At 35.5% G+C, this 27,080-nt stretch overlaps 1 protein-coding gene across 4 annotated transcripts in view; it reads left to right on the top strand.

Moving 5' to 3' along the window:
- The window catches only part of DCDC1 (doublecortin domain containing 1), a 277,838-nt gene that overhangs the window by 224,136 nt on the left and 26,622 nt on the right, over positions 1-27,080 (top strand). For all 4 annotated transcript variants that reach the window (XM_034417189.2, XM_087877949.1, XM_034417191.2 and 1 more), the window contains exons 21-28: positions 1,909-2,090; positions 8,587-8,697; positions 11,160-11,259; positions 14,293-14,428; positions 15,777-15,936; positions 21,939-22,097; positions 24,078-24,281; positions 24,828-24,942. In XM_034417189.2, the coding sequence (XP_034273080.2) occupies positions 1,909-2,090; positions 8,587-8,697; positions 11,160-11,259; positions 14,293-14,428; positions 15,777-15,936; positions 21,939-22,097; positions 24,078-24,281; positions 24,828-24,942 (1,167 nt within the window). The remainder of the gene's footprint in view (positions 1-1,908; positions 2,091-8,586; positions 8,698-11,159; positions 11,260-14,292; positions 14,429-15,776; positions 15,937-21,938; positions 22,098-24,077; positions 24,282-24,827; positions 24,943-27,080) is intronic.

Here is a 27,080-nt window from a genome sequence, read left to right as displayed (position 1 = left end):
CTCTCTCTCTCTCTGTCTCTCTGTCTCTCTGTCTCTCTCTCTCTGTCTCTCTCTCTCTGTCTCTCTGTCTCTCTCTCTCTCTCTCTCTCTGTGTGTGTGTGTGTGTGGGGCGGGTGGGGTGGGTTCGGACCGGTTCTATAGAACCAGTAGTTCTGCCCACCGACCCCGACATAATCAGGAAGCTTCTGCACGCACGGCCCCATTGTGAACTGGTAGTAAAGGTAAGTAGAACCCACCCCTGGTGTGTGTGTGTGTGTGTGTGTGTGTGTATTGGCAAGTCAGTGTACCTGGGACAAGTTCTATTGTTAGACAAAGTGGGCCATTTAGGAGGGCAGAAGAGCTAAGGAAGCCCATTACTAAGGAGGTGGAATCTTGAGGTTATCAACTGATATGATAATGGAAGGTTGGGGATTCTCTAGGTTCCAACTCTTTCCTTAAGGCTGCCCTTGGGGTATGCTGTGAGCTGGTGGGGAGGCTTCTTTTCTTTGGTCTACATGAGCTTCCAGGAAAGTTTTGTCTGGGGCAGGGAAGGTCAGTTGGGGTCTAATGGAATTAGATAGAGAAAGGAATTGGGTTTGATGTTTGCATGATAAACAATCAAATCAAGAATTATTTTAGAGTCAAATTTATTTCTTTGACATGAAGTATAAATAAAGTTATATAATAAATAAAAATTATATACCTGTTTATATTTTTGTACTCACACACAGCAATCTAGATGACACCAATCCATATTTTATGACACAGAACTCAATTATTTCATTCATAGTTAAACCTATACCTTCATCTCCCTGAATGTTTTCATCATCTCCACTCCACAGTACCAGACTACCTTTATTCATATCTATTATATTCCTCCCTATTGTCTTAATTTCACAGACATACATTTCTGTTTTCCTTTTCCATTAGTTAATTCTGACTCTTTACCATTTAATCCTTTTACATTCCAAGTCAAAATTTTTCATATGTTATGATCATCACCAGAAGGGCCCATAGGTATTGACCTCTGTCACAATCATCACTTCGTTCAATCAGACTTTGATATACTGTTTTATAGCAATGTATTGATTTGTCATTCTTAGTTATACCTGTGCTACATGCAGCATTCCCTACTACTGTAACATTAAGAGAAACTTTGATAAATTTTGGCATATTTAGTCAGCATGTCATACACGGAATTAAATTCTAGTTTCCCAGGTGACCTGGATTTATCTTTATCTCATTTGTGAAGACATTCTCCGGATGAAGATAAAGAGGAATCAAGATTTGCCTCAGTGAAGTTCTTCCTGTTGTAAAAGCCTTAGCTAGCAGTTTCGATATCCAGAAGGGGTTTCTCCTATCTATGCAGCACAACATGGCAGCTTCACTTTGTTGTTGGAAAGCGGCATGCTGCGTCACTTGAGACATTACTGAAGCAAAGCATCCCTTCAAAGCTTTTCATAAATTTAGTAACTTCTGTTGATTAGTTTTGGGAAGCAAAAGATCTTATATATCTGAAGTTGTGATTTAATGCTTTTGGTTTTCTTTTCTCTAATCGTTCAAACACTGAGGATATAGAATTCAGTAGTTTCATCTATTGCTTTCAAATATACATGTAAGAAATCTCGATAACATTCCACCTCATAGTATCTTTCCTAGGCAGATAGTAATCTATGTAACTATTCAACTGTCTGTGGATTTTAAAATAACTATGAAATGTTTGAACTTTTCATTATTCATGGCTGAGTCCTATCTGTGGAAGATTTGGTGTACTGTATTTGCGGGCATTGTTACTTTTGCTATTCTTGGCCCTCTCAACCCATATTCTAATTCCGTGTGTGGAGCTCTTTGTCTCCAAGAAGTTGAATTATTAAGATTTTCATAATGCATGGCCTTATAATACCACAATATTTATTTTTGTGCTGAAAGGCTTTTGACTGGCCCATTGAAGGTCTGCTGATTCCAAACAGCCCTCCACTAAAGAAGCCTGCTGGTCGAAAGCCAGAGATCAACATGCCTTTGAGATTGAAGGTTTTGAGAAATGGCGAGCCAGACAAAAACAAGGCCCTGTCTGTTCTTGGATTTGACTCTGCATTTGTGATAAGAAAACAGTAAGAACATAGTGTTTCTTTATCTCATATACGTGTAAATGCCCTTATGTGTACAAATTAAAATCATTGTTATATGAACTTAGCAAGTAACTATACCTTTTCATTTACCTCATTTTCTTTTTAAAAAAAGTGAAATCTCTGAAATATTTTTCAAAAACCTATTTTGTTATGCAATAACAAGGAAAATATGAATTCAGACACAAGTCCTAGGATTAAATTAAACAGCTAGCTATCCATATTGATCATAAACATAATAATTTATATGCAATATTGCCACTGTTTAAGGCAAATTATACCAAACCTGTGCCCACATATATTTATATCTCCATTTTAAGAGACTGGTTTAGAAATGTACAGTAACTCATGTCCCAATGGCCAAAGAAGCTTTGGTGGTGCAGTGTTTAGAATGCAGTAAAGGTAAAGGTAAAAGTTCCCCTCGCGCATATGTGCTAGTCTTTCCTGATTCTAGGGGGCAGTGCTCATCTCCATTCCAAAGCTGAAGAGCCAGCACTGTCCAAAGACATCTCCATGGTCATGTGGATGGCAGGACTAAATGTCAAAGGCACACGGAACACTGTTACCTTTCCACCAAAGGTGGTCCCTATTTTTCTACTTGCATTTTTTGCACGCTTTTGAACTGCTAGGTTGGCAGAATCTGGGACAAGTAACGGGAGTTCATTCTGTTACGCAGCACTAGGGATTCAAACCACTGAACTACCGACCTTTCAATCGATAAGCTCAGCGCTTAGCCACTGGGCCATCGCATCCCATTTCCATTAGAATGCAGTACTGCATGCTAATTCTGCTGACTACCAGCTGCCAGCAGTTTGGCAGTTCAATTCTCATCAGTTCAAGGTTGACTCAGCCTTCCATCCTTTCGAGGTTGGTAAAACGAGACCCAGATTGTTGGGGCGATATGCTAACTCTGTAAACCACTTAGAGAGGGCTGTAAAGCACTGTGAAGTGATATATAAGTTTAAGTGCTATTGCCTCTGGAGTTATGTGCTATGTCTCTGGAGTTATTATGCTGAATAATATTGAACAGAGTTTTGTTCATTCTGATTAATCTTGTCCATCATTGCTTTAATTCAATAAAAGAGAATATTTGTAGCTTAGGGTTGTCATGAGGGGTCCTTGGTATTCTCTGAGCTTGGTTGTTTTCTTGCAGATGTTTCATTGCCCAAACTAGGTAATCATCATCGGTGCTTTCATTCAGCAAGAGAAATCTCTGCGTGAAACTAGGATCTAACATGTTTCCAGAGATTGCTATTACTGCTTATATTGTATCAGTGAGAGACTAATAAATATGTATTTATTACAATTTTATTCTTCCTATTCTTTAGGAGTTCATGGCAGTGTATATAGTGTTCCCACTTCCTAATTTTTCCCCAGCAACAATCCTGTTAAGTAGGTTGGATTGAGAAGCAGTGACTGAAACAAAAGCACCTAGGGAGCTTCTCTAGTTGAAGGTGGATTTGAACCTGGATATCCCTGGGACTATTTTAGTACTATACCTGATGGGTTGTTCTAGGGTATCTTGCTAGCTGAATAGGAATATATAGTCCTATCCACAATATTTGATCATGAACATGATCTTAACATAGTCTTAACAAGCAGTGGACATAGTACACCTAAGTAGTCTACATAGTAAAACAAGAAAATGTAAAATTAGGAATAAAAAGGGGCTGAGTGAATGTGGACTAGATATAAAAGGGAGCCACTGGCATGGAAGAAATATATTGAGTTGCTTTGCTATATAGAGAAAATAAATGAAAATATCACTAGAAAAACAAATAAAGATGAAATGAATTAATGAGTCAAGAAGAAACAAACACTGAAAAAGTTGGGGTTATCCTTTCTTACAAAAGCAAACTTTTGTAAGAAAAATAAACTGACAGAAAACAGGTCAAAAGGCAAGCAAAAGCAGGGAAAGAGAGAATTTACAGTACTTTCCAGAACTACCGGAAACAATACAGTGGTACAGTCCCAAGGAAATGGCATTTAATCATGCTAGCCTTAATTCTTCTACAAAGAAGAGTAGAAGTGAAAAGTAGAATATCAGATGATCTCTAGTTTAGTGGAGATGAGGTAGCTAACCATTTTACTTTCATTTTTGTTTCTTTCAATTCTTTTTTCCATTGATCATTTTTTCCCAAAGTACACCCTTGACAGTGCAAAATACTGGACTGTCGTACATTTAGAACTGCTCATGTTGTCTGTAAACTTAGCAATTATTTGATCTTCATCATAAAAATCAACTCAGTCATACCTTAGATGTACTGTATATAATTTCCTTCGCTATATATGTACCCATTAATAGACTTATGCTTAAACTATGTATTTGAAACAGACTTTTCTTGTATGTGGATATTCAGCAATCAACATTTTCATTCATTCTTAAGTCTCAAAATGGCTGAATCATTTTTTCTAGTGAAAAAAATCATTTTTTTCTTACGAGCACATACACACACATATGCACTAAAAAAACCCTTCCTTTTTACTGTTTTTCTATAAATAATAATGTAATTATAATTATTACAGAGCTTTTCATGTTAAAAAGCTTTTGTACTAATGTCTACTGTATACAGTGGCCTTAGTTCAACAAACTTTGCAAAATTTATCTACATACATGTCTGGAGATTTTAAAATTTGTTCACTATCTCCTTCCTTGATTCATAAAGAGTCTCCTTATCATGATTTTGATATACCGTATTTTCCGGCGTATAAGACGACAGGGCGTATAAGACGACCCCTGACTTTTCCTGTTAAAATATAGGGTTTGGGCTATATTCGCCGTGTAAGACTACCCCTCTTCCAACGCACACCAAATAAAAATTTAAAAACATCAACTGGCTCACCCACAATGTAAAAGCAGTTGTGCTAGACCCAAAATGGCCCCTACAACAAGCAGGAACCTCACACAGCCACAAAAAGCCCAAAAAAACAACTTTCACACTTTACACACACAAAATTCCACATACAGCTTTGTGAGATTTTGTGTGTTTGTGTAGTTAGAGTGAAACACTACAGAAATACACTAAATCTCAGAAAGCTGCACAAATATTATTTTATTTTATTTTATTTTTATATGAAAACTAAATTTAAAACTTCCTAAACTTTAAATGGCTAGGTCTAAAAAAGAACAACTAAAAAAAACCCCAATTAACTTTTTTTTTTAAAGCTCCCAAAGGGGAAAAAAACTTACCCAATAGAACAGGGGTCTCCAACCTTGGCAACTTTAAGACTTGTAGACTTCAACTCCCAGAATTCCTCAGCCAGCTTTGTTTTGCTGGCTGACGAATTCTGGGAGTTGAAGTCCACAACTCTCTGCCTGCTTGATTGCAGGCAGGGAGTGGCTCGCTGATGGAATGGATTCAGGCAAGCGAAGCAAGCCAAGCGTTGCAACTAGCAGCTAAGGTAAGCAAGCTGGAGGGGGAAAACTTTTTTTCTTTTACATGGCTCTGGAGATCCCAGCCTGATTAGCAGGCAACGCAGCTGGGATTGTCAGAGCTTGGATCGCCAGAGCCGTGGAAAAGGAAAAAACTTTTTTCCTGGCTCTGGCGATCCCAGCTGCGTTGCTTGATTAGCAGGCAACGTAGCTGGGATCGCCAGAGCTTGGATCGCCAGAGCCATGTAAAAGGAAAAAAGTTTTTTTCTTTTACATGGTTCTGGCGATCCCAGCTGAGTTGCCTGATTAGCAGGCAAAGCTGGGATCGCCAGAGCCATTTAAGGCTCGTCAGAGCCTTTCGGGCTGGTCTGCTGGTTATAGGAGAACAACACCTGGCGTATAAGACGCCCCCCGACTTTTGAGAAGATTTTCATGTGTTAAAAAGTCGTCTTCTATGCCGGAAAATATGGTACTTGCTAATTATTCACCTCTCAGCTTGCTTTAGCCTAGAGAGGAAAACATAGGAGAGTAGAATAATTCGTTCCTGAGCCTTTTGGAATTTCTGTTGATTATATTAATTATGTTGAAGACTATGTCTCTGTTATTCCAAAAATGGCAATTAGAAGATTTTAATTAAAACCTGAACAGTTAAAAATACTTTTCTTAATACATTTTTAAAAGTTGATCAACGATAATTGTTTTGTATTTATGTAGGCATATACAGGTGAGATTATATAAAAAGAAACGGCTTTTCATCATAGTTTAGTTTTAGAACTAAATAGTAATAAAAGAACAATAAAATCTTTAATAAAGACTGATATATTTAAAATGAAACACTTCAAATTGAACACAACCTTTTACTACAGTAGTAATGTATTGAAGTCTCTGATATTTAACTTAGCTGACTTAGTTCAAGATTATCATACTGTAATACTTATTTCACACTTTTTCAACCCAATGGCTGCATGTTTTTTTTTTCTTTTATTAAAATTGGAATGAAGCATACTGGGGATAAAATGTTCAAAATTTTAGCTTTCCAGAAATATTTGGAAATTATGTTTCTAAAGTTTATCTAGACATAAAGAACTTAACTTAAAATTATTTCATTTGCCTTTTTGCTCAATAATATCTGTAATCCTTTATTGAACCCATTTCTGTATGAAATCCTTAATTTCTAGTGGGACAGAATACTGTATAACTTCATACATATAATATACTTTTATATTATCTAATATTATTGCTTTTACATCTTCACTTTATAATAGAGAACTGTGAATATTCATATATCAGTGAAAAGCTTTGATGTAAAGAATAAGTTAAATACCTCATTTCTCACATTGTTAGCAAAGATGTCACCTTTTAACCTTTCTTTTAAGCTTTTTAGAACATCTGATGCTTTTTTATAATGGTTTAATATTACTTTTTCAGATTGATTAAATACACTTCATACATCGCTGAACAATGAGTAGCATTCAGATAGGTTGTCCGCTGAGCTGCCTGCAAAAGTGATACAGTTAAAAAAATAATCTTCAAAGTAAAGTCAAGCCTGAAATTGAAATCTTTGACGCATACATCTCATAATTAGTTCTCTCCCTGCCAGATCTAAAATGTGAATATGCTGTTCTTAAATTTATTCAGATCTTTTTACATAGAAATTTAATGAATGGCATAAGCTTTTAAAGTTTTTTTTCCTGTAAATCTGAGGCAAGATCTAAAGTTTTCCAAACTACCTTTTATAACATTTTTGAATTTCCATGTTTGGTCACCTAAAACCCACCCCCCACCCACCCCATGACTGATGAAATGAAGAAAACTGTTCCTGCAGCTGGGTTTAATAGCTACATAGCTACATACATGAAACCATTGTGAAGCTACAATGAGACTTTTACCCTACTGTCACTATAGCCGCAGCTAAGAAGCTGTTAATATTGCTATTACTTCTCTGCTCTTGGTTAATTTGATCTTGAGTTTGAAGAGAATTGTGATAGAAAAATGTTCTTCTATCTTATTCACAACATTCCAATAAGTTTCTTTTAAATGTAAAAAGTTTCCCATCTCTTTGATGGATGTAAATGTTCTAAGTATGGGATATCATTTATATATATATATGACCAGTCCCCAACAAGTCTTGCTGGCTGGGGCATTCTGAGAATTCTAGTCCACACATCTTGAAGTTACTAAAGGCTAAGAAACAGATACAGATACAAGTAATGAGTCTGTATGGTATATGTTTTTGTGAGCATTCAATTAAAAATTACGCTAATGAAATTTCAATAATGAAGTAGGTGCACAAAAGGGAAGGAATTATATGATGTCATTCTTCAAGTGGTCTGTTTGAAAGCAAGTTTAATAGACTATGACAGTAATTGATTATCTATTTTTGCCCCCTCTCTCTTCTTTTTAACATAAAAAAATACTCTTGTTGATAGTGGTATAAAAACAGCAGTAACAGAATTCTTCTTAATAGCTTTCAGCCAAGTTACCAAATTTTTACCTGAGGATGCAATTTCTGAAATGCTTTTGGATAGGGAAACTTGATTGGTTGCTTTTAGAAGAAGCTCAGTTGCTGCATCAGCTATTACCCTTGATGTTATCAGGATTATATTTTTCCCACTTATAAAGAATGTGATTGAAAGCCATTTCTATAGTAATTTAGTTATATAAGACAATTGAAAAGACTTCCCAACCCAATTCATTCTTATGAATCAATTTGTTTTAATCTAAAACAGTGCTTAGACTATATTTTTCAGGTTTTCAGATATTCCTAGAGGCACCATTCAGTGGATATGTAAGTGCCTGATATTTTGTTGTTTGAATTTCTATTAATTTCAGATGCTGCTTGTGCAGCTCCCATGGGTGAAAGTGAATGGAGTTCATATTGCAATGTCAATTCTTTTTCTAATATAAAAAAGTATCAGTCTCAGGTAATTCCAGTGATGCTAACAACATGACCTGCACTAGGATCAAGAGTGAAAAGTGATCTTTCTCTAGGCTGCAAAATTGTATAATTGTATAATTTCATTTTTATATATTTATATATTTATTCACAATAAATTTTAAAAGTTATTTGGACTTCTTGTTTATATAAGATACATTGATTTACTTTAGAAATGTTGACACAGAAAAAACCCAGAAGCCAAAGGGACATCAGAAGTTGTACACCGATACAAATTTAGAAAAGGAATCACATAACACAGAATTTCAGCAGTTTCTTGAAAGGTAAATATGCCTATATTAAAATCTGTTGTTTTCCATTTGATTGTGACACGTATAGTTTTTAGTGGTCTGGCAGGGCTATTGTTCTGCTAGTATAGATCAGTAACTGGAATGGGAAAAGGGGAGAAGTAGCTCAATTATTGTCTTGAAAGGCAACTATGTTGTCACAAGGACTGATGAGCTGACCTGACTGCTAGCCAGGCCATGTTGGGGAAGATGTAGAAATTGCAGTCCCATTGGCCCAGCCTGGTATATATAGGTGTTGGGGTGCAAAGCTCAGAGAAGACACCCACCTCCTCAGTTGCTACATATCTGATCTAAAATTGGAAAAAGAGAAGCAGAGGAGAAAAAGTCTATACATGGTGAATAGGGTAGATGGAAAGAAAAGTTGGAGAGAGAAATTAAACATGAAGAGCAATTGTTGATTCCTGATCTGGAAGGGAGAAGCAAGGGCCTTGAGTGGTTTTTCTAGAAAAAGGGAAATGAAGACCCAGAGGAACAAAGCTCCACCCAAATGGTAAGGATGAACCTGGAGGGCTGCAGGTAGCATCTTCACATAAAACCCAAAATGGGAAGGAGGAGATTGTCAGACATTGGCAAAGCCATGGTCTCTGAGAAAGGACTGGGCAAAAGTCCCTAAGAGAGGTTATTCCCTAAGTGGAAAAGCACTAGGTATTTGGTTGAGTAGATCAAGAAACAAGTCAATCTTGGTAAGCACACTACAGTATAAATCCAGTCCATTTCTTTCTTTTCACTCTCTTTCTTCTTCATAAACCCCACAAAAAGGGAAGGAAGCAGGATTGCTAGAAGGAGATATTTCTAGGAGTGAAACTTAGGAAGAAATATAACACCAGGATTGTATTGTACAATCCTGTTGTAAATAGTTTCACTATAAATAGTAAAAAGCATAAAAACCTCCACTGTCTTGTTTTCTGTCTGTTGTCACCCTTGTAAAGAAAAATACATCTCCAGTTCAAAAAGAACCCTGTGATATTGTGACATTGATATTTGCCATTAATATATTAGAACAATGAGGGACCATTGCAATTGTTTAATTTCATTTACTGAATAGGCTATCCAAGTTTTTATCTTTGTTGCTTGTCATTATTCAATCTTATCAGCTTTCATTGCACATTTAGAGAGCTGAAAGTTAGTCAATGATGCTTGAAATATAAGATTAGGTTATCCCAAAGGTGTCTTTTCAAGAGCCAACAAAACTTCCTTTGTTTTTCCTTAAAGACGTTTTGATTCTCATCCACCTCTGAAGAAGCTTCTTGGATGAGAAGTGAAATGGGAACCATAACCTGAATGACTGAGAATCTACATAGACATAAACCTAGGTCACTTCTACACATAGCCATTGTTTTACTGTTCTCTCCAACTCACCAAAATAAAAATGCTAAAAAAACCCAACCCTGAAAACAAAACAAATGTTCAATCAATGCCCCATATTCTTGTTCATATTTATATAGTTAGTTAAATATTGTACAGTCTGTATTAGTTACATATTCCTTACTTAGGAATTTTCTGAAATATCCCAGCAATTGCAATGAGGGAGACCTACAAAGCCGTTATAAAGGCATTATACTGCTTTAAAAAAAAAAAAAAGTGTAAAAGCATGGAAGGTGAATCCTCAAAGAGAGAGGAGAGTCTGGTCTAAGCCTAAATCCTGGGAGGTGAGATAAGGTGAAGCAGAAGTTCCCACCAATGGGAACTAGTACTCTCACTCTACTTGAGGGTGTTCATAATTTCCCATCATCTTCAAATATAGTTCCAAAGAAATGAATCAATTTAACTGCAAACAAAGATGATTGTGTGGGTTTACAAGAGTGATTTGGGAGTATCCTATGTGTATTCGTAGTCCTCTCAAGCTTTTAGGCCCTCCATTAAGATACTATGCAAATGCTACCTATTTTTACCTCTGCTTGCTAGAGGTGGCAACAATGGCAACTTCTTATTAATTGACAACTCTTAGCCACAGTAAAATGTCTGCACAAATACAGAATAGAAAAATAGGCTTGTGTTAAAATGCCGCTGTTCAATACAGCAATGGAGCTTTAGAAGCAAGAGTTACATAGCCAACATCAACATCTTCAGTGTTTTATTCACAAATAAATGGTACCATTTGGCGGAAGAGCAAATGCTCTTTGAAACTGTTTCTCATTCTGCAAGGATTGTACAGTTGAGGGATTACTAGTCTTGAAATTGCTCCCTGTGGATGAGAGGTCTGTTCCCAGACCTGGAACTATTTTCGCTTTAACAGAATAAGGACTCCCCTGAGATGTTTGGACTTATGGTTCTTAAGTTCGGAAAAGGGTGAGTTACACTTTGGATATAACAGTGCTAGGTTAATTGATATTTCTAATGAGGAGTACAGTTATCCTGATGTAACATTCCATTGCTATTCTATCAAGTGTTGAAGACTTAATGCAAACATTACATGCATGCTTTCCTTTGTTAAAAAGGTGTACCACAGCACTGAATTTGCCCTTTGCTGCAAGGAGGCTGTTCACTGAAAAAGGAGTGGAACTCTTTGTTTTGAAAGACTTGGAGAAGGATCAGCTGGTAAGAAAAATAAAAACGTATTTGCCAATACTTCTTCAAAAAATATGTTTCCAATAAAATTAGTATGGTTTAAATAGTATTTCCTGTCTTTCATTCAATCAATCAATCAATCAATCCATGCATTGGAATATTTAGGTTTACTTCTTCTATTTGGTTCCCATCGTTTCGGCACAATCACAGCCCGACAAGTCAGCAAATTCTAGTTATATTATGCCAGTAGATGGACATTACAATGGATTTTTTAAAATAATACCTAGTTTTCTATATTAAATCATCAGATCAGATGCATTACAGAATAATCTGGCATAGATCTGCAATGAGGAATTAGGTGGTGCAAGGATTTGTGCTGTTGTTTAACTTTAGGTAATGTAATAGAACTCAGAATGGATCCATTCTTCATCTCATGGATGAAAGACACTCTTATAAAAATAAAAACAAAGAAAAATACAATGAATTGCAGAAAACAATTAGAAGAACAATTCGACTGACAAAAGAAAAGTGGTTTGCAAAGAGATGCAAAGAAATAGAAGAGACAGAATGTATTCATCATAATTTCAATTTACACAAAAAAGTGAAAGAAGCAGCAGGTGTCTCCAAAAAGAAAAAAACCCAACAATATAGTTGACAAGGAGGGGAAAATCATCTTAGATGAGGATAAAAAATTAAAAAGATGGAAGGAATATATTGAATAACTTTTTGAGGACACTAGGGATGATATTGATATGGGAAGTATAACTGGGAAGTATGGGAAGTAACAACTGGACCAAACATCACTATGGAGGAAGTTGAACATGCAGTAAAAATAGCAAAAACAAGAAAAGCCACAGGACCTGATGATATCCCAGTAGAAAATTTAAAATTGCTGGAAGACAATGGGAAGAAATTTTTACTGCAGCTCTTCAATCGAATATATAAAACAGGAAAGATACCAAATGATTGGCTAAAATCAACCTTTGTGACAATCCCCCCAAAAATAAATGCAAAGAAGTGTACCAAATACAGAACAATAAGCTTAATGAATCATGCCCTCAAAATATTCCTGAGAATAATTCACACAAAAATATACAACAAAATTTAGGAATGTCTAAGTAACACACAATTTGGTTTCCAAAACAATCTTGGTACACGAGATGCCTTTTTCAGCATTCAAGTTCTTGTACAGTGCTGTAGAGATGTCAGTCACAGTGTTTACATGTGCTCCATCGATTTTGAAAAAGCATTTGATAAAATAAGACACAGCAAACTATTACAAATCCTGAAACAAGTGGGACTAGATGACAAAGACATCCGAATCATAAAGAATCTATATTGGCATCAGGTAGCAAATGTGAGAGTAGGCCAAAAATACTCAGATGATGCAGAAATACAAAGAGGGGTCAGATAGGGCTGTATTCTGTCTCCACTGTTGTTTAATATCTACTCTGAGTCAATTTTCAACGAAGCACTGGAAAACATTGATGCTGGCCTCAAAGTAAATGGTGTTCAGATCAACAGTTTAAGATATGCTGATGCTACAGTTCTGCTTGCGGGTAAGCATGAAGACCTTCAGCTACTCATCAACAGTCTCAGAAATATCTGAAAAATATGGCTTGAAGCTTAACACCTCAAAAACCAAGATCATGGTCATCAGCAAACAATTCATTAATTTACCACAGATAAATTCAGAAGGAATACTACTAGAAAAAGTTAAAACAATCACGTACCTCAGTTTTAATTTACATGAAAGCTGGGACATGATCAGTGAAGTAAAGACAAGGATAAAGAAAGAAGAGAAGAGAAGCCTAAGACTGAAAATCAGGCTTGTCAGATCTTTTCTATCCTGCTCTACAGAGTAGAGAATTGGTCTCTGACAGAAAACCACTTGAAGAAACTAGAAGCATTTGAAATGTGGATTTACAGACGGCTGTTACATATAAATTGGGTTAACAAAATCACAAATGAGGAGGTGATAAGCCGCCTGGGAAATCATCAAAGCCATTAAAAAGCAAAAGTTAGAATATTTTGGACATACGATGTGACACCCAGAAAAATACAGCATCCTTCACTTAATCTTCCAGGGAAAGATTGACGGTAAACAAGGTCCAGGCAGAAGAAGAACATCACTGTGTTTTTCTTCTGCCTTCTGAAGGGACTGGTTTGGACAAAACTCAGCAGCACTTTTTCATGTGGCTGTTGACAAAAGTAGGATTGCCAACATGATCGCCAACGTCCGATGATGGATTTGGCACAACAACAAGAAGAAAAATGGAACTTAGGTTGTGGTTTGCAATCTTTAATGAAGTATGACACACATTAAAAAGGGATTCTTGTAAAGATCTACCTACTATCTTGATTTTTTTTTTCTTGATACCCATTCTCTGGTTGCCTCAGGACCTCCTCAGATTTATTTCGGTATTTATTATATTAAAATTTAGCTCAAGCACTGTTATATTATTACCCACAAATTCATAGTTTTCACTGACTATAACCCTTAAAAAAAAAGAAAAAAGAATTATCTGTCCTTGTACTTATTTTGTCACTTCAGAGATTTTTTACTATAGTTTCATGTATTTTCATGCATTCTAATGCAAATAAAGTTTTGCTGATCTGTATAACTGGGAAATTTATTTTAACTTTTTGCTGAGGAGTTAGAATAATTTTTTTGCAAATTTCTATTCAGGAAAGCGAATTTATTTTTCATTTGCATTTGCATTAAGCTCTGCTACTAGTAGACTTTCCATGTAGATCTTGTGCAGAAGACTTATAGACCATTTATCTTTAAAATACTGTCAAAATACAAATATAATTTTGGGAAAGGCACTATTGCATAATTCTTCAATATTATTATTATTATTAATAATAATAATAATAATAATAATAATAATAATAACAACAACAATTATTATGTTATAGAAATACAATTATATATTCTGTAAAATATATATTGAATTTGCAAGCAGATTTGAATTCATGCATCAGAAAAGAAAATGCATGATTTTATTTTTAAAAATGAAATAATATGAACTACATTCAGTTCTCATTGTTTACAAACAGCTTTACATATCATGTGGAGAGCAATGGATTGATCCGCTGTGGACTACAGCTCAGCATAAGAAACGTCTCCAATGTAATAATTTAGCATCTGATATAATGGCTATGCGTGCATATTGTGTCATGAGGAACCCAAAAAGTGAGCAGATTGCTTTCTATGCTTTTAAAAAAAATGTTGTACATAATGACATAAAACCAATATTAGGTATTTACCACCTGAATGGAAATCACTGGCGGATCCCTTTGTCTCATGTTAGGTTTTATGTGAGTCATGTTTGGAATCAGGAAATTATGATGTCAAAGAATAATGCATTAAGCAGGTCCACCAGACAACATGAGAAATTCAAATGTTTTTCCCCATCGTACTATAAAAGGAGAACCGACAGATCAATGGATCTGGTAGCATATATTCGTAGCAGTGGTGGGTTGCCCCCGGTTTGGACCGGTTCACAAGAACTGGTAATAAAACTGGTGGGAGGCCCCACCCACCGCCCCGGATGTTGTCATCAGCAATCTGCGCATGTGCAGGAACTTCTGTGCATGCGCACAAGCAAGGCATGCAATCCCATTGTGAACTGGTAGTAAAGAACCCACCCCTGATTCATAGTAAATGGGAAGAAAGTTGTGCTTTTGAGTACACACAGTTTCCTTCAATTTGTCCAAGAAAACTTCTTGTTCCAGGCTTTTTTACTTCCTCATTGGCCAGGTAGGCACTGTCAGGGAGATATGGTCTATGTTTCCAGATTCTCAATTCAATTCAAACCTTTATTGTCAGAGTACAACATGTGTACAATGAGATTGGCTTAGCCTCCCTTTGTACACCCCCCAACACAGTACAACTCACCGTGAAAGACCCCCCCCCCCAAAAAATCCCTAGCCCAGTGAATCCTACTAACAAACACTCAATCCTATTGCATCATGTGAATTTATTGCATGTCACACCGGCCCCGCAAGTCAATGGTACTATCTTCTTGTAGAGTTATTTTTCATTCAGGACTCTGATAGCCCATGGATAAAAACTGTTCTTCGGCCTGTTTGTGCGGCTACCTGTGCTTCTATATCTCCTTCCAGATGGTAGGAGAATAAAGAAGGGCTGACCAGGGTGTGAGTCGTCCCTGCTTTCTGTTATGGAAAGCCTTACTTTTTAAAATACTTTTTCACTGTTGGTTTTTTTTCCCATGGAAAGACTAAGTAAACAAAATGGCAACTAGGTAGAATTAGAATAATCCTTTTGAAAACTGGGCCTGTTGTAGGCAAAATGTAACTTCCATGAAATTAGGTCAATCGTTCAGTTTACAGTACTCTGTTTATTGTATTCAATGATCCAGAAAATAGGTGTGGGTGTTTATAGGTTAAATGTCCAACAATGTTCTTTAATTTTTGCTGCAAATCTGACATTAGATGATATTCTTATAACAATTGATTATAGATAAGGAAGCTCATCTGCAACTTGTTTTAAAGCAAATACGTTTGAATTCATTTTCCAGATTTTGTTTTGCAAGTCAAGAATGACATTGTTGTTGGTGCTAAACTTTCTATTGCAAGAGCTGTAGCGGAATTTGAAGTAAAAAAAGATGTTAAAGAGCCAGAGAAAGAAAAATGTGAAAAAAGCATTGAAGAAATAAAAGATGACACAGATAAATATCTGTAAGTGGTCCAAAGTAATAATCAGTACAATATTACGAATGCTTACAAATACTCTTTTTCTGGCCATTGACATTTTAGAATTTTTTTAAAAAAAAATTAGTTGTTGCATTTGTGATAAATACAAGTATACTTTCCAATCAGTTCTACAGTGCATGATATATTATTCCATTATTTTCTCTTTATAGTTTGAAAGCACTTAAATTATTTTTGCTTCTTCTCATGATAAATAAGACAAAGTCACACTAAAAAAAATAGTCCTATTATTTTTAGTGGTTCAAGTATAAATGAGATTTCATGTACCTCTCTTTTATTATCTGGTAATCTTATTTTCTCCTGCATATCTTGCGTGGCTCAAATAAAAAGGTAGCCATAAGTAATAGCTGAAAAAATGGATTTTTAATAACATGAGAAGAAATGAAAATCTAAAATGTTTGTAGCAATTATACTGTAATAAAAACACTTCAGACAATTTAAAGAACTCATTTCTAAGTTCTTCAAGTTCCCTTTACATTCAGCATCTAACTCAAGAACATGTACTACACATTAATGTACTACAAATAGTGGATAACTCTACTAAATATAATCGTGGTATATGAAATCAAGTTTTTCTTTCTTCCTCTACACATCACCCCAAAGCACATTATTCCTATGTTGTGGGATTTGGGATTTACTTCCAACTCTGCTGAAACACTGCAAAGATAGTTTGCAGCTTTTCTTCTGCAGGTATTTGTGCCGGGTATGGTGGGAGGAAGTAGTTTTCCTTTGATAGAAATTCCCACTTCTTCAGAGGTCCCCAAAGGTGCCTGCTATTTCTGATTGTTCTAAAGGACAGCTTCATTGCTGCCTCTCATATAATAGCTGCATTTTGTTTTGTTTCTATTTTGAGTAAATTACAAGAAACTAGAAAAATAACTAGTAAGCAGTGGAACAAAGTCTGTCACAGAAAATCAACATAGCACAGCACTTGCAAAAGTACTGTGAATCCTGCTTCATAAAACTTCTAGAATTATTTTATCAGCAGGAACCGATCTTGTTGGACTTTTAAAACCCCTGAATAAGTTCCTCAAGGCACTTGAATAAATTTAGCAGTCACGGGATTAAGAAGACATATCCTTTTATGGACTGTTGTCTAATGGAAAAAAGGAACAAATGGGCAGACTTTTTTTCCAGCAAAGAATAATAAGTGGCGTTCTTCCGTAAGTTGTTTGTAACTTGACTTAGGAGACAGCAATGAGATGGCAAGTTTGCAGGTGGTACCAAAGTATTCTGGATAGTGGAAACTAAAATTCATTGGGAAGATATAAAAAAGCATTTGTTTTAAACAGGGTGAGCCTAACCAAATTCAAATGGCAAATTTAAATAGGTATAAATTGATGCATGTTGGAGTAAACCTACAACAATAGTATGTATCAATTGGGTGTGAACGGTCTATGAATAACCAGGAGCATCGGTGGTACAGCGGACTAAAGTGCTGTTATGTGCTAGCACTTACTGCCAGCTGCCTTCAATTAGTGCAAGTTCGAATCTCACCAGGCTCAAGGTTGACTCAGCCTTCCATCCTTTTGAGGTAGGTAAATTGAGGACCCGGATTGTGGGGGCAATAAGCCAACTTAGTATAGAACAACACCGCTTGGGGGGGGGCGAAAGCCCTAATAAGCAGGTATATACAAAAAAGTATGCAGGCTATTGCTATAATGCATTATAAGCCGCTCTGGGTCTACGGAGAAGGGTGGCATATAAATTGGACTAATAAACTAATAAATAAATAAATAAGTTCTTTGGGTTAAAGTGGACTTGTGGAAGAGGGGTTACTTTTGAGTGTAGTGTTAACATCTGAGAACTATCTGCATTAATACATTCTCTTTCTTTTTTTTACAAGATTTCAGAAACACTTTACAATGCCTCCTTCCTGGACTAGTCCAAGATTATCCAGTTGGCTTGGTGCCTCAGCAGGACTAGAATTCATGGTCTCTTGATTTCTAGGCAGATGCCTTAACTATTACACCAAACTGGCCCTCATAATAGTGAATAGCTCTACTAAATATAATCAAGATATATGAAATCAAGGTTTTATTTTTTCCTCTAATCAATCTGTCTGGAAAAAAGAATTTGAATACACAGAACTAGAATATACTTCAGGTATCCTCACATGATGCATAATTAACCTGTGGAATTCATAGTGATGGCCACCAACTTGCATAGCTCTAAAATGGACGAGATAAATTAATCAAGAATAGGTTTATTGATTACTAGTAGCCTTGAAGTTCTGGATTGAATACAGCATTGGTATATTTCCGAATACCAGAGAAATGCTAGCAGAAGAGGGATGTATGTTTATTTCCTGCCTGCTGAGACCCAGAGGCATCTGGTTAGCCATGTAAGAAACAAAATTCTGTTTTAAGATGGGCATTAATAGGACTATTATGTTCTTAATAAGATTTTAAATAGCCTCACCTCAGCACGGTTACAAATTATCTCCCACTTATATTTAGCACACACTTTTCTTTTTTTAAAAAAAGGTAAGATCGCTCAAAGTCAAAAGCTACCAGTGGAAGTAGAATAGTTCTAACTAAAATAAAAATAAATGCAATGGCTTGAACTTCTGGATCTGTGTGCTGGAAGGTTTTCTGAGGGGGGAGACGTATAATTTTTATGTGATGAGAGAATATTTTCTTAGAAGGAAAGCAATCTGCAGTGTTGACTATGTATTTCCATATTCAGAGATATATTCTATATACAATCTGTTTCACTTTCTTGGTAATTTTCTGTAAAACAGTTTTGTGACACGTTTTGTTAGGAACTAGAATGTCGCTTAACACATATCTTAGAAACATTTTGTTCTTTATTCAACATTGAAATTACCTTCTTTTTCAAAAGATATTTGTATTTTATAGATAACTGCATAAATATTCATAAATGCTCCATGCATTCATTTTTATTATGACTACATGAAAGAAATGCACTGTATGTGATGGAATTTTTGTTGCTCATGAATGATACAAAAACCTACAATCTGCTGGGCTAAAGTTCACAAAAGGAATGAAAACCAGGATGTATGTAATTTGAAGAATGACCTATCAGCATCTCCTTGCCCATTTTCTGTTATTATTTGTGCACTGCCACAGTGGAAGAATGCTGAAGGCAGAAAGTGGAATATCAATGAAAAATACCAGTATATAGACATATTGCATTAATTCTGTTGCACAATAGATGGCACTGTTGTTTTCTGAAATACTAAAAAAGTTCCCCAGTATTAAAAATAAGCCTTCTAGAAATGATATGCCGTTTCTATATCTTCTATTCTCTTCGACCTTCTGATAGATAGATAGATAGATAGATAGATAGATAGATAGATAGATAGATAGATAGATAGATAGATAGATAGATAGATAGATACTTAAAGATTAATTATTATACTCTGGATGTTACAAGTGGGGATATTTTTCCAAAGTTCTGGATTTTCTTGCACAAAAAACAGCAAGTCCCCACTGCTTTAACATGTTCTATTGGGATGTTTTTAAAAACAACTTGGAAGCTGCAAATAGTGCAGAGTGCAGCTAACCATGTACCCACTAAGACCTGGCCTTAAGAGCACATTATATTTGTACTACAGGTCCTGCACTGGCTATCAATAAGATGCTGGGCACAATTTAAAGTGCTAATTTTAACCTATAAACCCTTCTATGACTTGGCACCAGTTACCTTCAGGACTGCACTTTCCACCTAGAATAGGCCTATCTTACATAATTTTTTGGGAGAAGCAGCTTGGGAGACGAGGGGGTCAAGGCCAGGAAGCATTGCTTGTGGGTGGCCCTTTGGAATGTCCTAGTTGAAATTAGATTGGCTTCCTTCCTCACTGCCTTCTGAAATCAGCTTATTATCCAGAACTATTGCCATTGTTTTCTTTGCCTTTTTGCAATCTCAGCTATCATTCGTAGAGGGTTATTTTGGAACAGATTTTGGAGCACATAGGTAGATGTAGGGGAAGGAAGAATGAATAAAGATCTCCTTTTACATTTCAGTCATGGAACCAACTAGTTCATACAACTCCATATCCAATCAATGAAACAAACACGGTTTAAAAGACAAAATAAGCAAGATGTGACTTTTAGGAATATTATTTCCATAATAAAACTTCACTGGTTTTTTCAAGCCATCAGGTTTGGAAGACTGGACATGTTCATTTAAATTTAAACAGAAGAAAAGATGTTTTTTAAAATATATATATATATATAGAGAGAGATTGCAAATCTGTGAATAATACCACTACAGCTAAACTGAATACTGTATTGCCTTGCTGGTCAAAAATCCATATCCTAGTATTTGGGGGCGGCGGGGGGGGGACATTTATAGCATATTGAAGGTATCAAGTAATTTGCAGATCTAATGATATCCAGACCAACCCTCTCTAATTTATTTTTGTGGAGTAAAAAAAATAGTCTGTACAGAAAGGTATTTGGGGACAAATAAGAACATGCTGTTCCTGAATAGTGGCACTTGAGATGGATTTATTACAATTAGATTAATTCTTGTTTTTAATACAGTAATCTGCCTCCAAAGATGAAGGAGCGTTTAATTGCAGAAATAAACAAACTGTGTGTTTTAATTTTTTTAACATTACGGTTTTAAATATTGTATTTTAAATTCTGTTTTTAATTCTCTTGTGGAGATCTTGGTGCTGTGTGAGCTTGGTTGCTTGCAGACCTTTAATTACCCAACTAGGGTTAGTGCTAGTGAGGGTGGGATTTGCTGCTTAGTTATCTTCATTAATTAATTTGCAGATCCACTTTGAGTATTTTTTTTAAATAGACAATTTCATATATATGTGCCCATAAATTTAACAATGCATAACTCCCAAAAGAAAAGTTCCATAGTATATGTCTAGTTGGCATAGTTGATATAACTTACAATTAATGTTAGAGAAAACATTTTGTGCTACAAGAAACATCCCACTTTCTAGCTTTCTCCTAGCACATCTCAGTTTTTTTTATTTGTACTTGGATGTAGCTTGCAAAATATGCCTTTCCCCTACTTGTCTAAAGCTGGTTCTTTTCCTTCAAGCAGACTGATTCTGGCTAACAAACCTTGATAATTTTAACTAAGAAATATTTCTTGAAGAATCTGTTTTTCTGAGTCAATCAGATATATAACTTTTGTGGGGGTTGTTATCTTCAACAGATACCACTCTGAAGAATAATCCAAATCACATAGATTTGCTGTTGTAAATCATCATCGTATTTATTTGCATTATTGTTACTGGTTCAATTTCACTTCACCCTATTGTTTTCAGCACTCCTTTCCTCTCCTCTGTCTCGTATTATGGGAATAACTTTTAACTCTTCTATGAAGTAAAAATAATTTATGATGGTACACGCATTACAAAGACTTATTATTTTAAGATGCAACACTATTGTTTTTAATTATAAGTAATTGGGTTTACTAAAGATAGAAGTGTCCTAGAACTTTTCTAGGTTTCCTTTCCTTTCCTTTCCTTTCCTTTCCTTTCCTTTCCTTTCCTTTCCTTTCCTTTCCTTTCTCCTTTCCTTTCCTTTTTTCAATCCTACCTCCATTTTCTCTCTAAAATATAGGAGTAAGACTACTGCTGACCTAAATGATCAAGACAAATAATCTAAATAAATGATTTGTGTGTGATAGAATGAAAGCACATAGGCTTACAATCTTGTTTGCTGAATTCCATCACTGATAGTCTTAAAAACTATACATGAATAAGTCTTGACTATTAAACTGTTCTTAGATCTGTTATCCAAATCATATTGGCCACTGTCTCCCATAGAATTTATTTGTCATTCATTTCAATGAACTTAAAGCATCTAATTAAATGTTTTAATCCAAGTGTTTATGAAACTCAAATTCTCATTAATAGAATAAACAGTGCAACACTTTAACTTGTTGTGCTCTTTTGGACACTCAGTTTTAATCAATGGCTCAAATCTCAAATCTCTCAAATAAGTAAGCCTTGGTGGGCCTCTATATCTTTCCAGAAATTCACACATAAGGTCACACCTTAAAACAGAAGCATGTCGTAAGACTACAAAATATGCCTGGCAGCAAATTTCCTGTGATTTTGATGAGGACTACAACATCCAGAAGGAAAAAGATGAGCAGTTTTTTGAAGATGCAGAGTTATATAAAAAATACAGGTCAGTTATTTATATTTGCATATAGTGAATTAATTTTATTCCTTTTTTATCTTTTTATTGTTATAGCATTTTAAAATTACACATTTAATTACACAATTAAAAGGATACCATCTTTTAATAAGAGGGCATCAACTAAAAGAGTGTTTCTGATATAATCGTCCTTGTATCAAACCTGCTCAGATTATATTAAGGTAAAACTGTGTCCTAGGTTGATAATAATTTATTTAAAATTATAATGTCAGGTTGAAAGTTAAATGCTTGTTATAAAGGTTTCAGCTTTACAGGCAGTTCTTGACTTACAACCATCATTTAGTCACCATTCGAAGTTACTACAGCACTGGAAAAAGTGACTGATGACCAGTTTTCATGCTTGCGACCAGTACAGCAATCCTATGGTCACATGATCAAAATTTGGGCACTTGGCAACTGGCATGCATTTATGACAATTGCCTTGTCTTGGGGTCATAAAATCATCCATTTGTAACCTTCTCAGCTGGCCTCTGACAAAGCAAAGTCAATGCAGGAAGCCAGATTAACGTAATGACTACATCATTTACTTAACAACCAGTGGTGGGTTGCCCCCAGTTCGCACCAGTTCTATAGAACCGGTAGTAAAACTGGTGTGAGGCTCTGCCCACCGACCCCGATGTCATCAGAATGCTTCTGTGCAGAAGAGCACGCGCGTGTGAGCGAAGCAATCACGTGCGCGCGGCCCTGTTGCAAACTGGTAGTAAAGGTAAGAGAACCCAGCCCTGTTAACAACTACAGTGATTCACTTAAGAACTACAGCAAAAAGGTCATAAAATGGGCCAAAACTCACTTAACAACTGCCTTGCTTAGCAACAGAAATTTTGGGGTCAATTGTGGTCATAAATCGAGGCTACTTGCACTCTGATGCAATTCTGTTTCAAAATTAAATCTTAATAGACAGTTAAGACATTCACCACATAATTAGGAATAGCTGAAAGTCCAGCACTTTATTCTACCACTACTCTGAGCAGATATTTACTAAACCCATAGATGTCACTAAGTAAGTTAAGTCTGAGCACTTGAATTATTAGAATGCTGAAATAGAGATTAGACCTTATATTTCTAACAAGTGTTAAATCCAGCTAAAGAGAAAAGCCCATCTCTTACCGCACTTTCTGTTTATTAAATGCAGTGAGCAAGGGAATCAGTTTTCTCTTATTTTGAAGGAGATAGGTAGGGATCTCAACTTCAGATTCTTAATAATTTTTAAGATATCTGCTGATACCAGGTTCTGATGTGCTATGAAAAACTGGACTTTCTAATATCTCAAAATTTTTAAAAAAGCTCCTAGGATATAAAAATAATAAATAGTAAAATATAATAAAGAAAAGAAAACTGCATGAAAATCCAATGATTATCTAATTGAATAATTAACATGTAATATGATACAATCTCTTTAGAGTTCCATTATTTCATATTTCACAAGAGTTTGAGGAGATATTCTTTATTTCTTTGCCAGCTCACTGTCGCATATCTTAAGAATTTTATTTACTTCTCAGTACAATGTACTAGTGTAATTATTTTTAAAAAAATCAAAGCAAGCTACCGGTATAAAGATTTTGTGCCTATATCCAGATGTCTTTGTTAGTTAGCACATTTCATATACAGTAAATATGGTGAAACATAATATCAAACCCTAGAAAGGTGGCATTTACTACTGTACAGAAAATTGTTTTATAAGATTCAGGAGGATCTCTATGATCTGAGGATCATAGAGTTAGAAAGAGCCATTTGGGTCATTCAGCTTTATGCAGAAATCCAAATTAAAGAAAGATTCAGTCTGTCTCATTTTAGGCTTTTCATTCTACATCTTCATATAAACACCTACTCAGTTTTTTCCAACATCTGTGTCCAGTTCCTTTGAATTCTGATTTAGTTTTGATTTCACACATTTGTTGCTGTTAGCATATAATGTAGTATGCACGAGGCATTTATTTTTGTTGGTTTTAGGCATCAGCCAAAATTGGCTGAAGAATTCCAGAAAGCCCACCATCAACACTTTGAATTTAAAAATGGGAAGATCATCAACTGCAGTTTTCCAAATCTTGTTCTGGGTGTGGAGAATACTGATCTTCATTCTGGTACTGAAGTGGTTTTGTTGGAAAAGAAGTGTGATGATATCAAGCAACATTGGGTATGGAAAGAGGAAAGCAGGTACATTTCTATGTATTAGAAATGTGATGGAACATCCAGCCTTACAGTATCCCCAGAAGGACCTTCAGTCAAGTTTTCTATTTGACTTATTCTTGACTAATACCCGTGGTCTGTTTCTTCTTTAGTTTAATTCTGATGTTATCAGAAGTCTCTCAATATGAAAGCTCAGATAGGTGGATATTTAAAAAGTCACAATTATAATCTATCTAAGTCTCACATTTTCATTTTAAATAATTACTTTTTGTCAAGATTTTGGCAAAAACTCCTATTTGCATATGCTATAGTAATATATGCTTAGATATCTAGAATGACCATATTTTTTTTCCTTCTAATGTCTGTCCTTTTCCTGTTGTCCCCTTGCATCATTATAGATTAGGGGTAAAAACCTCCATTATGCTGTTGTCATCCCTTCCCATGCATTAGATACAATATAAACCTCCCGAGATGTTTGTAAAACATCCCATGATAAAATGAAAATAAAAGCAAATGTCATGATTTGAAAACATAACACTTCCTTATTTCAGACTCAGACCTTTTTGTTTCTAGGTCCTTTCATCTTGCAATTGATCCAGATCTAGTGCTCACAGTATCAATGCCCACTGTACTGAATGGATGTCCAAAATTTCCACTGGAAATTCAAGGGTGTCCTATTATCCTTCAGGTTAGTATCATTAATATAGAGTATTGTCATCAAACATAGCAAATTATTATTTTAAATCCACAAATGGCAATTGTATATCAACTATCTGTAAAAATATAAATATTTCAGTATTCTTGTAATTCAGAAACTGGTTTAAGCAATTGTGTCTTCTTCAAATGTTTTGCACTACAGTTACTAATCATAAAAAAAACCCTGAGTTGTTTAATAAATACATGTTTAATTATTCTCATTACTCTGAGCTCAAGTGAGAAATTAGTTTTAGCTTTCTTTTAACATGGCTGTGAAGTCTTTCTATCTCTGCAGATTAGCTTCTATAACTTCAACTGGCTATCAGTTCCTTTTCTGTTCCCTTTTGGTCTGGACGTTCCTTTTCTGTTGCTACCCGGCTGACTCCTCATCCTTTTTACATCAGTTATAGTTCCTACAACAGAGACTCCTTGTCCAGCTAATGGATTGGGGAAACAATGACAGAATATTGCCCTTATGTAATTTTAGATAGTTTTCTGTCATCCAATCACATACCAATTATGTTAAAGGCTGAGAAATATTCTAGGGCAGGGGTGTCAAACTCACGTCGTTACATTGTCGTCACGTGATGTATTGTGATTTTTCCCCTCTTTGCTAAATGGGAGTGGGTGTAGCCAGTGCATGACGCATCCAGCCTGCCAGCTGTGACACCCCTGTTCTAGGGCGTATTTTGAAAACCTCTTTTACTGGATCTATACACAGTCAAAAATTCAGAGTTTATCAGTGTGTTCTAGGTTTGATTGAAAGGCCATCTTTAATATTTAAGTTGTTTCTCTTTTATTTTATTTTTGCATAGGGTTTCCCTCTGTTATAAAAAAAATCACATTGTTTCCTGGATCTAGTTTGATCCATACAATGCTTGATAATCCACGTGTTTAAAAAGTACATAGCAACACAGAATACACAGAATCATTCAATGTGTTATCAGATATCTATAAAGGTCTAAAAATTTCCAAAGTCTAGACCCATTGTGTAATCTATTGAAGTTGTCTTTATAGTATTCAGTAGATGTAAATATATTATGTTTATCTGTAACTCATTAAAGTGTAAGACAAAATTCATATAAACTGATACCTAATATGGGGGTCCTCAACTCCTGAGCGCAGACCAGTTTGCGCAAGTGAGCAAAGCCCCATCCACACATGTCTGGGATAAAGGCAGTGCACAAAACCATGCCTGTCCCCATGGAATTGCTCTCTGGTGCCCAAAAAGTTTGGTGCTACTGATCTATAACTGGTTTCATATCCGAGTCCTGTAATTCAGTACTGATAGAGGATAAATAAAGAGGGGAAGAAACAGATTCCTAGCAGAGGTGTGGCTGTAAATCACTTTTTTCTCTGCTTATTTGAGTCTGTAGGCTTAATGGGTCCTGAGATGATGGAACAGTACTTGGCAAGTTTTGTTTTCCCCTTTTCCTAAACACATACCACAAATTTTAGGGGACTCTTCCCTAAGAAGAGTTGGTTGTGATTGCTTTCATGATGGGCTTGTTTTATGAATGATCTTTTGAAGATGATGATTTGGAGAAGTGGGAAGAAGTTATTCCATGCCTGGTTCCTTAGAGCTGAAGGTTAAATAAATTGGATTAACTGGAATTCAAATGGATGGTGGAAAGTACAGAACAGGAGTTTTCATAATTATTAATAATGGCTTCATTGAGAGCATTCCATTTGTTTTCACCTTGGGATACAAATTTAATGAATAAATGTAGTATATTGGAAAAAGAAATGTAAGAGTAATTCCACAAGTAGATTGCTGCATAATGCTGATGTAGCCCAATATAACTAAATTGTTGCTAAATGAGCATCTTAGTCTTATAATACATTACAGAGGACTCCATCCAGCAAGGCTTAATTAGTGATATCTCTCTCTTCTAAAAGCAGCGTTAGTGATCTGTTTGTTTTCAAAAATTGGTCTGCTGGGCTGGGCTTCAGAGAAATCCTAGCTTGGACCAGGGATGAGTAATATATTCCTCTGTGCTAGCTGCCACCGTCATCAAAAAGCAAGATACCTGGCTGCACCCATGTAGGCAATATCATTGTGTCAAACAACCCACAGTTTAATGAGTATTTCACTGTGTTAGCCTTACAGTGCTGATTTTTAATTTTTTA

Source organism: Pantherophis guttatus, chromosome 1 (genome assembly GCF_059756535.1).
Source record: "Pantherophis guttatus breed Tessera chromosome 1, ASM5975653v1, whole genome shotgun sequence".
In the NCBI taxonomy this organism is placed as follows: domain Eukaryota; kingdom Metazoa; phylum Chordata; class Lepidosauria; order Squamata; family Colubridae; genus Pantherophis; species Pantherophis guttatus.
The sequence above is the reverse complement of the archived record's forward strand: the minus strand, read 5'-3'. Positions and strand labels throughout refer to the sequence as shown.